The sequence below is a fragment of the Mustela lutreola genome, chromosome 5 (genome assembly GCF_030435805.1).
Source record: "Mustela lutreola isolate mMusLut2 chromosome 5, mMusLut2.pri, whole genome shotgun sequence".
Lineage (NCBI taxonomy): Eukaryota > Metazoa > Chordata > Mammalia > Carnivora > Mustelidae > Mustela > Mustela lutreola.
Window position 1 is genome coordinate 151,712,519 of NC_081294.1, and position 15,251 is coordinate 151,727,769.

Here is a 15,251-nt window from a genome sequence, read left to right on the forward strand (position 1 = left end):
GGTCGGCCTGGGCTGCTGAATAGAATACCACGGCAGGGGCTTAAATCATAGGAAATGATTTTCTCTCAATTCTGGAGGCTGGAAGTCCCAGATAAAGGTGTTGTCGGGATTGGTTTCTGGTGAGGACGTTTCTCCAAGCTTGCAGAGAACTGCCCTCTGACTGTGTCCTCATGGACTCCTCAGGGCATGAACGCTCCTAGTGTCCTACGTGGGTACCAGTTTCACTGGATTAGGGCCCTACACACCCTGTGACCTCTTAACCTTAAGTCCTCTCTTAAACGTCTTGTGTCTAGATACAGTCACCTTGGGAATTAGGGCTTCAACATGCACATTTGGGCGGGAGAATCTAATTCAGTCTATAGCAGCAATATATCAACACATTAAAACTTATTGAGAAAAAAACAATCAGTCCTGTCTTTTTTAAAGGCAAGTATTTAGCCCACCAGACCATCTTTCTGATTAGCTTTTTCCTTGGACAATGTGTGTTCTAGCACCAGTACTCAGTTCTAAGTAATCCATTGCTTTTGTACTTTTAATTACTACTAGTCTCAGCACATTTTATTTACTTTCAAAAAGTCTTAGCTGTATATTGTTTTAGCTGTGTTTGGGGCTAGTTTGGTTTTGTAGCTTATACCTGGGACTCTAATCCCCATTTATAGCTTTGTCTCTTTTCCTTTTTTCTTTTTTTCAGATTTTTATTTATTTAGGGACATCTGAGTGGGTTGGTCTGATTCTGACTCTTGATATCGGCTCAGGTCATGACCTTAGGGGTCTTGAGATAAAGCCCTGCGTGTGGCTCCATGCTCAGTGTGGAGTCTGCTTGAGATTCTCACTTTCTCTTTCAAAATACACAATCTTTAAAAAGAAAAAAACCTGCACACAAGTAGGGGGGAGGGGCAGAGGGAGAGGGACATGTAGACTACACACTGAGCTTGGAGCCTGAGGCTGGCCTCCATTCCAGGACCCTGAGATCCTGACCTGAGCCAAAGTCAGACACTTAACCGACTGAGCCACCCAGGTGCCCCTATAACATTGTTTCCGAGGGCATTGTTTCTGCTTGGGAATTAGATAAAATTGATTTAGGTAGAAGGGTTGAATCAGCCTGTTTAGTTTCAGAGAGCAAGTTGTAAATCAAATAGCAATATTGCTATGCCATTCCAGAAAACCGGTCTTTCCAGTGAATAAATGAGAGATTACTTGTGTTTTTAAAGTATATAAGAAACTGAAGCAGATTGTTGACATTAAGAATTTTTTCTAAAGGGGTGCCTGGGTGGCTCAGTTGTAAGTGTCTGCCTTTGGCTCGGGCCGTGATCCCAGGGTCCTGGGATCGAGCCCCACGTTAGGCTCCCTGCTTGGCGGGAAGCCTGCTTCTCTCTCTCCCGCTTCCTTTCCTTGTATTCCCTCTTTAATTGTCTCTCTCTCTGTCAAATAAATAAATAAAATCTTTAAAAAAAAACAACAGATTTTTTTCTAAAAATCAGTCCTAGAGAAGGTTGTGAATGATTTTATTTAGCACTTTTTTTTTTTTTAAGATTTTTTTATTTATTTGTCAGAGAGAGAGAAAGGGAGAGAGAGCGAACACAGGCAGACAGAATGGCAGGCAGAGGCAGAGGAAGAAGCAGACTCCCTGCTGAGCAAGGAGCCTGATGTGGGTGGGACTCGATACCAGGACGCTGGGATCATGACCTGAGCCGAAGGCAGTTGCTTAACCAACTGAGCCACCCAGGTGTCCCTATTTAGCACTTTTATTTTCCACACTAAATGCTAAGCATTTAGGAATCCAGTCTCTACCTTCTTTCATTCTGTGAACACAGTCCTAAGATGCATAAATAAAGAAATACCACTAAATGATGCATGAAAATAGTTATTTGTGTTGAGTTACTATAAAGGGTTAGAGAGTTTATAAGGAATTTGGCATTAAACTGAGCATGAGAATAAATTGATTTACATTTTTCTAGAAACTCGGTTGGTCAAAATGGCAGTGTTGGTTGTGAATTGGGGCCATTTGAAGTTTCTGAAGGAGCTCCTTCAGTTTTTTTTCTTATTCTTTTTTTGCCTGAGAAATAAAGGTCTTCATTGTAAACAAAAGACCAAAAATGTTAAGCTCAGGTTTTTTTCCTTATGTCTTTTTTTGTTGTTGTTGCTTTAAAAACACATAAGATTTACTCTCTTTTTTTAAAAATTAGTTTTTGTTGTTTGTGGTTATTTACTATCTTAACCATCATTAAACGTACAGTTTTGTGGCATAAGTTACATTCACATTCTTGTGCAATCATCCCCTCCATCCGTCTCTAGAACCCTTATTCATCTTGCAGAACTGGAACTGTACTACGTACTATTAAATCATGTTGTCCATCCATGTGACTCAGCTTTTATATCTTTAGATTTGTGGTCCCTTGGAAAGGGGACCCACTACCACCCATGACAGCCTAACACAATACACAAGGCACTTAAGTGTTTAAAAGAATGAGATAAGAGTAGCTAGTCCTTGGTTTAATATTTTTGTTCAGTCTTAAAACACCAACTTAAAACCATATCTAAACTTGGTGATCTTTGAACAATAACCATATCTATATTAAATCATCAATGTGAGGCTATTTAGCCCTTCTGTTACCATGTCATTGTAAATTGTAGATTAATATGTTAAAAAAGCTTTTGTCTATCATTGAACTTTTTTAAAAAAAAATTTTTTTTAAAAAGATTTACTTATTTATTCATTTGACGGAGATTACAAGTTGGCAGAGAGGCAGTTGGGGGTTGGGGAAGCAGGCTCCACACTGAGCAGAGTTGGATGTGGGGCTCTATCCCAGGACCCTGGGATCATGACCTGAGCCGAAGGCAGAGGCTTTAACTCACTGAGCCACCCAGGCACCCCCATCGAACTGTTTTTAAATGCAAGAAGTGAGTTGGAAATTGCATTCTGACAACCTGGGTCTGGGTAGCCAATGTGATAATTCTATATGTGGACAATCATTTTTTGAGTTTCATTTGGAAATTTTTGTGAAATTCAGTCTTGAAAACCCCCTTCATCTCTCTGGGCTCGGTTTCTTTATCTGTAAAATGAAATAGTAAAGTTTTTTTTTCTGATTTGAAGGCCTTAATTTTAAATAAGAGCGGGGTCAGTGATCTTTAAAAAATATTTAAAAGTAAGCAATAACATTTCACTGATTTTACTTTTTTTTAATATGTAGAACATGGAAGCGAAGTGGTTCCTGTGTATGTTACTGGTCCTTGGAACTGGCATTGTTCAGGCTCATGAAGGACACGATGATGATATGATTGATATTGAGGACGACCTCGATGATGTTATTGAAGAGGTAGAAGACTCCAAATCGAAACCAGATACCAGTGCTCCTCCATCTCCAAAGGTTTGAAGTGGTCTTTGAATCTATTTGTTTGACCTCTTGAGGTAGTCAAAGGATGAAGGTAAATTTGGCTCCTTTTCCAAGGGCAAGCAAAGTTGGCTAAAATAGCAGCTTCTTATATGTTGCCAATGATAAATTATATATTGAATCATGAGGCACCTATAAAAGTTTGGGATACCTGAGGGGCACCTGGGTGGCTCAGTGGGTTAGGCCGCTGCCTTCGGCTCGGGTCATGATCTCAGGGTCCTGGGATCGAGTCCCGCGTCGGGCTCTCTGCTCGGCAGGGAGCCTGCTTCCCTCTCTCTCTCTCTGCCTGCCTCTCCAACTACTTGTGATTTCTCTCTGTCAAATAAATAAATTAAAAAAAAAAAAAAAAAGTTTGGGATAACTGAAAGCAAATCTTACTAAGAAGGGAATCCTGCTGAAAATTGCAATTTTTGATACATTTTTAAATTTAACACAGGTTACCTATAAAGCTCCGGTTCCAACAGGGGAAGTGTATTTTGCTGATTCTTTTGACAGAGGAACCCTGTCAGGGTAAGTGTTTCTTGGGGAAAAATGTCTTGTTGGCAAGCATCATGTAAGTAAGATGTGATAGTGGATTCCTTTTCAGATAGCATTTTATATAGTAAAATGTCTTAACTATAACTATTTTATGTCCCCAGTGTTTGTCATCATTTAGATGGAATTTAGAACGTGTCCATTTAGAAAAGTTTTTTAGAATATGTGGGTCTAATTTCCATTTCTCTTTTCCCCTTGATCTTATATATTGTTCTTTTGAACTGAGAAGTTTTTTTCTCTTGAGTCTTAAAAGTGGAGGAATGCCTTGGTGACTTTAGTTAAGCATCTGACTCTTGGTTTCAGCTCAGGTTCTGATCTCGCATTCATGGGGTCAAGCCCCACGGCAGGTTCTATGCTCAGTGAATAGTCTGCTTCAGATTCTCTCTCGCCCTCCCTCCCACGCATCCGCACTCACTCAGTAAATAAAAATCTTTAAAAAAAAAAAAAAAGGTGGAATTATTTCATGGGTTTGGTACTTTTTCTTACAGGTTTGTGAGTTGAATAGTATGTATTTCTGTGTGGCAGATTTAAAAGTTGAAAGTACTAGAGTAGGAGCACCTGGCTGGCTCAGTGGGTTAAGCCTCTGCCTTTGGCTCAGGTCATGATCTCAGGGTCCTGGGATGGAGCCCCACATCAGGATCTTTGCTCAGCAGGGAGCCTGCTTCCCCCTCTCTCTGCCTGCTTCTCTGCCTGTTTGTGATCTCTGTCTGTCAAATAAATAAATAAAATCTTAAAAAAAAACGGAAAATACTAGAGTGATTAAGTAGACTAGGAAGACTTGGTAGATGCTGCTTGTGTTAGTATTTACATTCTTTTCATAGGCCAGCTGGCATTTAAATCTTAATTTGGGGGTTTGTCCTAATTACAGGTGGATTTTATCCAAAGCCAAGAAGGATGACACTGATGATGAAATTGCCAAATACGATGGTGAGAGTTCCATTTGATTTACATAGAGTAGCAGACTGAGGCTTCACGTGTGGTTTCTATAGTGTATCTTAAGGCAGGTCTGAAAATAGTATGTATACATTTTAAGATTTTTCTCTTAGAAACTTTGCTGTGTGTTCATAGGGTTAGATCTGTGGACAGCTTTACATCATAAAATGGAGAAGTAATGTGTCACCTGTGCTGGTGTCTGTGTTAAATGGAAGGTCTTTCTAGGTGTAGATGAAGTGAATAAGCTACAGGTTTAAAAACCATATCCTAATACTTATCACATGTGTGTGGTTAATGGGCTAGCTCTCATAGGTAAATGGAGTAGGTTAAAAATTTGCCAGTATGATAGATGTGCATGACTTGGAGTTTTGCTTGTTACCATTTAAGAGATCTTCAAAGCCATGATTAGTGAGTGGATTTTTTTTTTTTTTCCTGATGTCTTGCAGGAAAGTGGGAGGTAGATGAAATGAAGGAAACGAAGCTCCCAGGTGATAAAGGGCTTGTGTTGATGTCTCGGGCCAAGCATCATGCCATCTCTGCGAAACTGAACAAGCCCTTTTTGTTTGATACCAAGCCTCTCATTGTTCAGTGAGTCAAACGTTTGCTTGATAGAAACTTCCCAGATCTTAGGAAATTATAAGAATAATTACATATCACAGTGGCAGGTTTGCAGTATATTTAAGCATCCTGTAATCCAGTACTTTTTTCCTGCCCAGTAAATTCGTTTGAAACAGATTGACTTACTTTTCTCCTGATGGCCAGTGATCAGGATTTTGTCAAAAGTGTATACTGGGAATCTGCATTAAGGTTTTATTTTATTTTACTAATGTTTTGGGGGTGATTGAACAGCCATTCAAAAGCAAAAGAAAATGAGGAGCACTCAGTAGAGCATGAGACTGTTGATCTTGGGGTGTGAATTAGTGCCCCTATGGGGTATAAAAATTACTTTAAAAAAAGTTCTTCAATAGGATGAAATTTTTCTTAAGCATAAACATATGACCTGTGATGAAACATGTGACCAAGACTAGTCAAAGAAATTTGATTTTTCAAAATGCCTTATGGTTTTCCGGTTTTCTCTTTGAAATCAGGTATGAGGTTAATTTCCAAAATGGAATAGAATGTGGTGGTGCCTACGTGAAACTGCTTTCCAAAACCCCAGAACTCAACCTGGTACGTCCTTCCTGTTTCCTTATATGGCCACCCACAGTTGTCTTTTAAGAATCTTAGAGAAAAGGAAAGAGAATCTTGGAAGACCTGGGAAAATGAAGGCCTCCTCTCCTACTGTTGAAATATTTAGAGGATTGGGAATATTGACTTCGATGCTTCTTTTTTATTTGAGATGTGAATTTCAAAGCCATTGTGCCTTATCCCTGACTTCTGCTCTGTGTAATTTTTAGTTTTGGCAAACTTTGTTTTGTGTAAGAAGCAGTAACTATCTAGATACATGCATTACTCTGTTTTGTTTTTGTTTTTAAGTACTTTCATATATCCTCATGTAAGTTTCCCCAGGTAATTTCTGGTTATTCCTTTTCAGTGGTATCTATATAAGCCTCACAAATGAATCAGCTTTTTCTTTAAGGTGCCAGAAATTTATCTGGGATTTTATTAGAGGAAATAGCACATTTTGAAAGTTTGCTTTTGAACACTTTGATTGAGTCACTTAAAAATAATTCATTTTTGTTTCTGTAGGATCAGTTCCACGACAAGACCCCTTATACGATTATGTTTGGTCCAGATAAATGTGGAGAAGACTATAAATTGCATTTCATCTTCCGCCACAAAAACCCCAAAACGGGTATATATGAAGAAAAGCATGCTAAGAGGCCAGATGCAGATCTGAAGACCTATTTTACTGATAAGAAGACACATCTTTATACATTAAGTAAGAAAACATATTAATTTGGGGGTATTATGGCACCGTACACTTATCATCTGTTTAAAGATTACATATCTGGAGAAGATGGTAGTCTGCAAGTAAGAGTCTCTGTTGACTTAATATCATAGTGGTGAAAATAACTTAATTTTTCAGCAGCAAAAAAACGCTGCTTTTCCCATAGGTTGAATTGAAAAGTGGGGTTTGAGACCATCTTAAAGTAAGCTTGTATGTTCCGTAAAGAGCTTTGCTGATTCCCCTCATGTTCTCCCTTTGTGTATTTTCTTGTTGAGAAAATGTTGAATAATGGGTTACAATAGAAATACATGTTGTTGTTGTTTTCAAATTATCTTTCAGTTAAAGTTTGGATGCTTCAATACCTGGATGGTTGAGGTTTTTGTGTATGTGTGTTTTTAAGATTTTATTTGTCAGAGAGAGAGCACAGGCAAGGGGAATGGTAGGGCAGAACGAGAAGCAGACTCCCTGCTGAGCAAAAAGCTCAGTACGGGCTCAATCCCAGGATCCTGGGATCAAGATGCTTAACCAACTGAGCCACCCGGACATCCCTAGACAGTTGGACATTGGAATGCATTTTTTATTTTATTATTAAAGATGTATTTGTTTATTTTTGAGAGACCATGCAAGGGAGGGGAAGGGCAGAGGGGGAGAGAGAGAGAGAGAAATCCTCTGCACTGAGCTCAGAGCCTGGAATGGACTCGAGACCAGGTCCAGAGCTGAAACCAAGAGCCAGCTGCTTAACCTGAGCCACCCAGGGGCCCCTGGAATGCGTTTCTTATTTTAATGAAGCTTTTCCTGCTGCTTTAAGAATATATACACAGGCCTCTTCTCCTAAAGAGTATAGTCACCTTTTTTCTTTTCTTTTCTTTTCTTTTTTTTTTTTTTTAAGATTTTTACTTATTTGACAGAGAGAGACACCGTGAGAGAGGGAGAAGCAGGCTTCCCACTGAGCAGGGAGCCCAATGCGTGGCTCGATCCCAAGACCCTGGGATCATGACCTGAGCCAAAAGCAGATGCTTAACAACTGAGCCATTCAGGGCTTTTTTTTTTTTTTTCTTTATAACAGAAGTAATACATACTCCATAAAAATTCAAAAGCTAGAAATAAGCAAAGTAAAATTACATTTAAAATTATTTGAAATATCAATATTGTAATATGTATTTGACCGTGTCTGTATAAACACTTGTAGTGTTTTATTAAAAGTTGTTGGGACGCCTGAGTGGCTCAGTTGGTTGGACGACTGCCTTCGGCTCAGGTCATGATCCCGGAGTCCCAGGATCGAGTCCCGCATCGGGCTCCCAGCTCCATGGGGAGTCTGCTTCTCCCTCTGACCTTCTCCTCGCTCATGCTCTCTCTCACTGTCTCTCTCTCTCTCTCTCTCAAATAAATAAATAAAATCTTTAAAAAAAAAAAAAAAAGTTGAATGCTAGGGGTGCCTGGGTGGCTCAGTGGGTTAAGCCGCTGCCTTTGGCTCAGGTCATGATCTCAGGGTCCTGGGATCGAGTCCCGCATCAGGGTCTCTGCTCAGCAGGGAGCCTGCTTCCTCCTCTCTCTCTCTGCTTGCCTCTCTGCCTACTTGTGATCTCTCTGTCAAATAAATACATAAAATCTTTAAAAAAAAAAAAAAAAAAAGTTGAATGCTAGGGTGCCTAGATGGCTCAGTTGGTTGAGCAGCTGGCTCTTGATGTCAGCTCAGGTCATGATCTGGGGTCGTGGGATTAAACCCCAAGTCTGACTCCATGCTCAGTGGGGAGTCTGCTTCAGAATTCTCTTTCCCTTTCCCTCTGCCCCTCTCCTTGCACACATGCATGTGCTTTCTCTCTTAAAAAAAAAAAAAAAAAGTTTAACGTGCTGTATTCCACTTACTCTCTTCTCAAAGGTGTAAGAATATCTCTTATGAGAGCACATATGACTGACAACGTTGCTGGCCTTCATTATCACTGAGGCCAGTGGCATAGGTGCTCCCTGCTTTCCATAGTATTCTGGATGTGCTGGGACCTAGTCAGTTGCCAATGAGACATTTAGGTATGGGATCCAGGCTTTAGAGGAAGTCTCACTTCAGATATGTTTATGGATTTAAAGTTCCACTGGACTCAAAAGTACAGCCATAAGTAGACATGTGGTTTAATATATACAATCAAACGCTTGTTTGATTGGAAATTTTGGTAACATAGATGGTAGTAGTACCAGTTCAAAAAATGAGGAAATGGGCTTTTCTTGTTGAGGGGTGGTGGTTATAATAAATAAACTTATTTGCCTGTTGATTGGTGTGTAACCATTTGTGTCAGACCATTATTGCATGAGTTTTGATGTTTTTAATGTCCATAAGTGAAGTCTTCTGCAACTTTAAATTTTTTGTGTCATTTGCTTTAGTTTTAAAATCCCGAGGAACTAGCATTTATGATTTACAGATAAGGAAGAGAGGGTTAACTATATAAGGCTTCAAGACCGTCTTCTGACTCTGACACCTTGAGGTCATTACTCTGTGCTTCCATTTCCTATTAGAAATAGGATCTTCTGGGGCGCTTGGGTGGCTCAGTGGGTTGAGGCCTCTGCCGTCGGCTCGGGTCATGATCCCAGGGTCCTGGGATTGGGCCCTGCAACGGGCTCTCTGCTCACCGGGGAGCCTGCTTCCTCCTCTCTCTGCCTGCCTCTCTGCCTGCTTGTGATCTCTCTCTGTCAAATAAATGAATAAAATCTTAAAAAAAAAAAAAAGAAAGAAAGAAAGAAAGAAATAGGATCTTCTGCTGTGGAAAGTAGAACTTGGGAAATGAGTGGTTGATTTATTTTTTTTTAATTGCATTTAATTTTTTTCAGTCTTGAATCCAGATAATAGTTTTGAAATATTAGTGGACCAGTCTGTTGTGAATAGTGGAAATTTGCTAAATGACATGACTCCTCCTGTAAATCCTTCACGTGAGATTGAGGACCCAGAAGACCAGAAGCCTGAGGATTGGGATGAAAGACCAAAAATACCAGATCCTGATGCTGTCAAACCGGATGACTGGTGAGTCTTCACAGTGCAGCATTTCATATGTTCCATGTGGCTTAAGCAACTGATGTTGGCTAAGATCTCATAATTTCAATAATCTATGGTGCTCTCTAAATGGTAAGAAAAATGGAGACCACTATAGCTGAAAAGGGGCCATAGTGATCATCTCGATTGCCTAATACCATTTTACAAGCCACAAAATGCTGAAATTGATGATTGAGTTTGCCTGTGGGAACATGGTGGGTTTGTAGCAGAACCTTTCTTCACTTGGCCTTTCCAGGGCTTTTATGAATTCACATTTAAAAGTCTTGAAATTTTATGGGGCGCCTGGGTGGCTTAGTGGGTTAAGCCTTTGCCTCAGCTCAGGTCATGATCTCAGGGTCTTGGGATTGAGCCCCACATTGGGCTCTTGGCTCAGCAGGGAGCCTGCTTTCCCCTTCTTTCTCTCTCTGCCAAATGAATAAATAAATTAAAAAAAAAAACCTTTAAAAATCTTGAAATTTTATTTAATTTATTTTTTAAAAGATTTTGGGGGCACCTGGGTGGCTTAGTTAATTAAGCATCTGCCTTTGGCTCAGGTCATGATCTGAGGGTCCCAGGATCAAACCCTGCATCGGGCTCTGCTTGAATTTATTTCTTTTATTTAATTTATTTCATTTATTTGAGAGAGAGAGAGAGAGAACGCATGTATGCACATGCACAAGTGGGGAGGAGGGGTCGGGGAAGAGGGAGAGGCAGACTCTGCTGAGCCGGGAGTGTGAAGTGGGGCTCCATCCCAGGATCCTGAGGTCATGACCTGAGCCAAAGGCAGAAGCTTAACCAACTGAGCCATGCTGGTGCCCTAAATTTTAAACTTTAATTTGTATAATAACCTTTTTCCCATTTAAACAACACTCAAGGCTCCTCTGCTCTGTATTGGGCAGTGGAAGACAAAGCCACAGGGATACCAGCTGCCCACACAGCTCCCAGTAGAGTTGTGAGGCAGGCAGATAAGGTCGGTGTGCGTGTGGTGAGTGATCTGGTAGTAGGTATTAGTGAGTGATGAGAGCACCAGCTATTCCTAGTCCAGGGCCAGTTTCTTGAGCAAGGAGGTCAGACTGAGACTTGGAAATGGGGTAAGGAGTCAGGCAAATGGTGAAGATGGGGAATGGTACTCCCAGCTGAGGAAAAACAACATGTGCAGTAAGTAGAGGGGTAGGAGTGAGCTTGGCATGTGTGAGTGAACTTGAGTATATGCTGTATAGCCTTTCTTGTTGGGTACGAATTGGAGAGTGATGAAAAGTGAAAACAGGCAAGGTTATACTCTTATGTGTGGCCATGTTGGGACTATGATCCAGTAACTTTTAGAAATGTCAGAAAGTGACAAAGAGCAGTTAAATTCTAGCTGATGTTTTTCCTTCCCTAAAGTATGTGTACCTGAATTTTTATGCTACACTACAATAAACACTGAATAAACGCGTAGACCTGGACTCTGCCTATTTCAGTATCGTACTCCTTAACTAGCTGTTTTATTTTGGGGGTGGGAGTGTGAATGTTCAGCTTCATTAAAAGGGCCAGCTGAATGTTGTACAGTGTTCTGCAGTGTTCTCATGCAATTAATTTAAAACAAGCATGGGTCAAAAGCATAATCTTGGCAGAGGATAGAAGATGTCTTTGCTTACCAGTTAATATGGGCTCTGTTTCATAATGCTTGCATAAAACTTTGAAATTAGCTACTTCTTGATGAACTCTTCTTTTAAGAGTAAATGTTTGAGGGGCGCCTGGGTGGCTCAGTGGGTTAAAGCCTCTGCCTTCGGTTCAGGTCATGATCCCAGGGTCCTGGGATGGAGCCCCACATCAGGCTCTTTGCTCGGCAGGGAGCCTGCTTCCCTCTCTCTCTCTCTGCCTGTCTCTCTGCCTACTTGTGATCTCTGTCTGTCAAATAAATAAATAAAATCTTAAAAAAAAAAAAAGTAAATGAGTTATTGTTCACATACTAAAATCCACCTGTTTCTGTCTCCCTGGGTTAACCTGTTCTGGACATAACTACTAACCTATTAGATTAACCTATTCTGGACATCCATGTACTGTAATATATGACCTTTTGTATCTAGCTTCTGTGCTTGGCATAATGACTTCAGGGTTCATCCATGTTGAAGTGTGTGTCGATACTTCATTCCTTTTTCTGAGCTAGTAACACTCCGTCATGTAGATACCACCACACTTTATCCAGGCCCCAGTTGACTGACGTTTAGGTGGTTTTTTTAGCAATGGTTATGAATCATGCTGCTATGAACAGTCATTACAGGTGTTTGGGTGGTTCCACGTTTTCATTGTCTTAGAGTGGAATTGCTGCCGTTTTCCTTTCCCGCCAGTGACATTACAAGATCTCCACATACTCACCAGCACTTGTTTTTAGCAGTCATTCTTATAGTCCTTCTTATAGCCATCCTAGTGGGTGTGAAGTGATATTTTATTGTGGGTTTTTTTTTTTTTTAAGATTTTATTTATTTATTTGACAGACAGAGATTACAAGTAGGCAGAGAGGCAGTCAGAGAGAGGAGGAAGCAGGCTCCCTGCCGAGCAGAGAGCCCGATGTGGGGCTCGATCCCAGGACCTTGGGATCATGACCTGAGCTGAAAGCAGAGGCTTTAACCCACTGAGCCACCCAGGCACCCCTTTATTGTGGTTTTGATTTGCATTTTCCCAATGGCTAACGATGTTAAACGTCGTTTCATGTGCTTATTGGCCCTTTGTGTATCTTTGGAGAAATGTCTTTTCACATCCTTTGCCAGTGTTTAAGTTGGGTTGTCTTTTTTATGGAATTGTAAGAGCTCTCTATCTATTCTGAATACTAGACCACTGTCAGATGAATGAATTACTCCCTTCTGTTTTCCAGAAGGAGTTATTTTAAATCTTGAGAGTAAGCACGACCAAAATATTTCCAGATTGCCCCTGTTTCAGAGTTATAATGTGGGATCACACTGTGACTCTTTGGCCAGTGTTGTGTCCTGACTGGCTTTTTCTGTTGTGTGTAAGGGATGAAGATGCACCTGCTAAAATTCCAGATGAGGACGCTTCAAAGCCTGAAGGCTGGTTAGACGATGAGCCCGAATATGTACCTGATCCAGACGCAGAGAAGCCAGAGGACTGGTAAGACCTTCGGTGAACTTCTTAAATTGCCTGCTCTTTTATTGACATAAAAGTTACTGATTAAAGATAGCCAGGTGTCAAATTTAAGTGTAGGGCTCAACAGATTTAATTATGTGGTGGTTTTGAAGGCATCTATCCCGAAAAACCCTTGTTACTGGAAATGCAGGTACAAAATGATACTCTGGTGACACAGTGTGACCCTAGAAGCATTACTGCAGGACTTCAGGGGAGTCTTGGCGCGGCCGTCCTAGTCCTGCATCACAGAATCTGTTTGTAATTGGTTTCTACCTCCACAGGGATGAAGACATGGATGGAGAATGGGAGGCTCCTCAGATTGCCAACCCCAAGTGTGAGTCGGCCCCTGGGTGTGGTGTCTGGCAGCGACCTATGATTGACAACCCTAATTATAAGGGCAAATGGAAGCCTCCCATGATTGACAATCCTAACTACCAGGTGTGTGCCTCCTCATGGTTGAGTTGCCTCATTAATCTGTTTGTTTGGAGAGAAGTTTTGTCTATAGGGAGGCGGCCGTGGTTGATCACTGTATTCAAACAATTGAATTAAAGACAAACTTCAGGGGCGCCTGGGTGGCTCAGTCAGTTGAGAGTCCGACTCTTGATTTGGGCTTAGGTCTCAAGAGTCAGGGTGGTGCATGAGGCTCCCCGCCCAGCTTAAAAAAAAAAAAAAAGGCAAAAAACCCCAAACTTCGGAATTGAGAGAGAGCTTATATGTTAAGCGTTGGAAAAAATAAACCTAGGGACTGGAAAGAGGTTTCATGATTGCTTTGTAGCTTGTGTTTAAAATCAGAAAAGAAAAACAGAAACTTGTGATTTAGGCAGCCTGCTGTCGTGTGGTAGGGGCGTCACAGCCACTGGATCCAAACTGGCGATTGGTGGGATGGCGATCAGTGGCATAGACCGTGGAGACGGGAGGGGGCTCCCTGACTGCGAATCCGCTCAGTGCTTCGCTTCGGTATCTCAGCTGTGAAAAGACTGAGAGGTGCAAACAAAATGCTAGGCATACAGATGGTGACCACTGAGACCCTGGTCTCCTCAGTTTCTGTCTTAGATGACTTGTCATCGTTAATTTTGACTTTTTCCCCCTTTATTATATCCTATTTTTCACAAAATATTTATTTCGGAGAGGGAGGTGCAGGCGAGCAAGCATGCAGTGGGAGGGGTAGGAGAGGGAGAGAGATGTTAAGCCAACTGTACTCTGAGCATGAAGCCTGACATCAGGCTCAATCTCAAGACCCCAAGATCACAACCTGAGCCCGAATCAAGAGTCAGGTGTTCAGCCGACTGAACCACCCAGGCATCCCTGTCCTCCATTATAATGTAAGGTATGAGTGTATGTCTCTGTGCCTATACTGTGTGTATACATTTCTGTTTGTAAGTGTATTTTTAGTTGTGCAGTCAAGCAATAAAATAAATTAAAATAGCCCTTTAAGTAAAATGTCCCTTTAGAAATACAAATCAAAACAGATGCTGGTGAGGATGTGAAGAAAGGGGAACCTTCCTATACTGTTGGTGGGAATGCAGGCTGGTACAGCCACTCTCTAAAACAGTATGGAGGTTCCTCAAAAAGTTGAAAATAGAGCTACCCTATGACCTAGCAATCGCACTACTGGGTATTTACCCTAAAGATACAAATGTGGGGATCCGAAGGGGCACGTGCACCCGAACGTTTATAGCAGCAATGCCCACAATAGCCAAACTATGGAAAGAACCTAGATGTCCATCAACAGATGAATGGATAAACATGTGGCACACACACACACACACTATAAAGCCATTAAAAGAAATGAAATCTTGCCATTTGCAATGGTGTAGATGGAACTAGAGGGTATTATGCTAAGGTGAAATAGGTCAATCAGAGAAAGACAATTATATGATCTCTGATACGAAGAATTTGAGAGGCAGGGCAGGGGGTTGTGGGGGGGTAGGGAGGGAAAAAATGAAACAAGATGGGGTCAGGAGAGAGACTAACCATAAGAGACTCTTAATCTCAGGAAACAGACTGAGGGTTGCTGGAGGGGAAGGAGGTGGTAGGGATAGACATTGGGGAGGGTATGTGCTCTATGGTGAGTGATGTGAAATATGTGTGCCTGATGATTCACAGACCTGTACCCCTGGGGCAAATAATACATAATATGTTAATTTTTAAAAAAGTGGGGGGGGAACCCAGCCCTTTAGCTCTTCTGTGGATGGTCATTTGGGTGGATTGCTTTCCACCCATATTTGCTCTCAGAGTCTTTGCTGCAGTGTTCAACCCTGCACATGTCTGGGTATGTGTGGTAACTATTCTTCTAGCTAGTTATCAAGAAGTACACTTGCTGGTTGACGGTCACATACATTGCAGATCACCACTGAGCAAG

At 41.3% G+C, this 15,251-nt stretch overlaps 1 protein-coding gene across 3 annotated transcripts in view; it reads left to right on the forward strand.

The window, feature by feature from the left end:
* The window catches only part of CANX (calnexin), a 37,142-nt gene that overhangs the window by 14,680 nt on the left and 7,211 nt on the right, over nucleotides 1–15,251 (forward strand). For all 3 annotated transcript variants that reach the window (XM_059175907.1, XM_059175906.1, XM_059175905.1), the window contains 9 exons: nucleotides 3,192–3,368; nucleotides 3,829–3,902; nucleotides 4,795–4,853; nucleotides 5,306–5,447; nucleotides 5,948–6,029; nucleotides 6,549–6,741; nucleotides 9,568–9,757; nucleotides 12,761–12,874; nucleotides 13,171–13,327. In XM_059175907.1, the coding sequence (XP_059031890.1) occupies nucleotides 3,195–3,368; nucleotides 3,829–3,902; nucleotides 4,795–4,853; nucleotides 5,306–5,447; nucleotides 5,948–6,029; nucleotides 6,549–6,741; nucleotides 9,568–9,757; nucleotides 12,761–12,874; nucleotides 13,171–13,327 (1,185 nt within the window). In that variant the 5' untranslated portion in view covers nucleotides 3,192–3,194. The remainder of the gene's footprint in view (nucleotides 1–3,191; nucleotides 3,369–3,828; nucleotides 3,903–4,794; nucleotides 4,854–5,305; nucleotides 5,448–5,947; nucleotides 6,030–6,548; nucleotides 6,742–9,567; nucleotides 9,758–12,760; nucleotides 12,875–13,170; nucleotides 13,328–15,251) is intronic.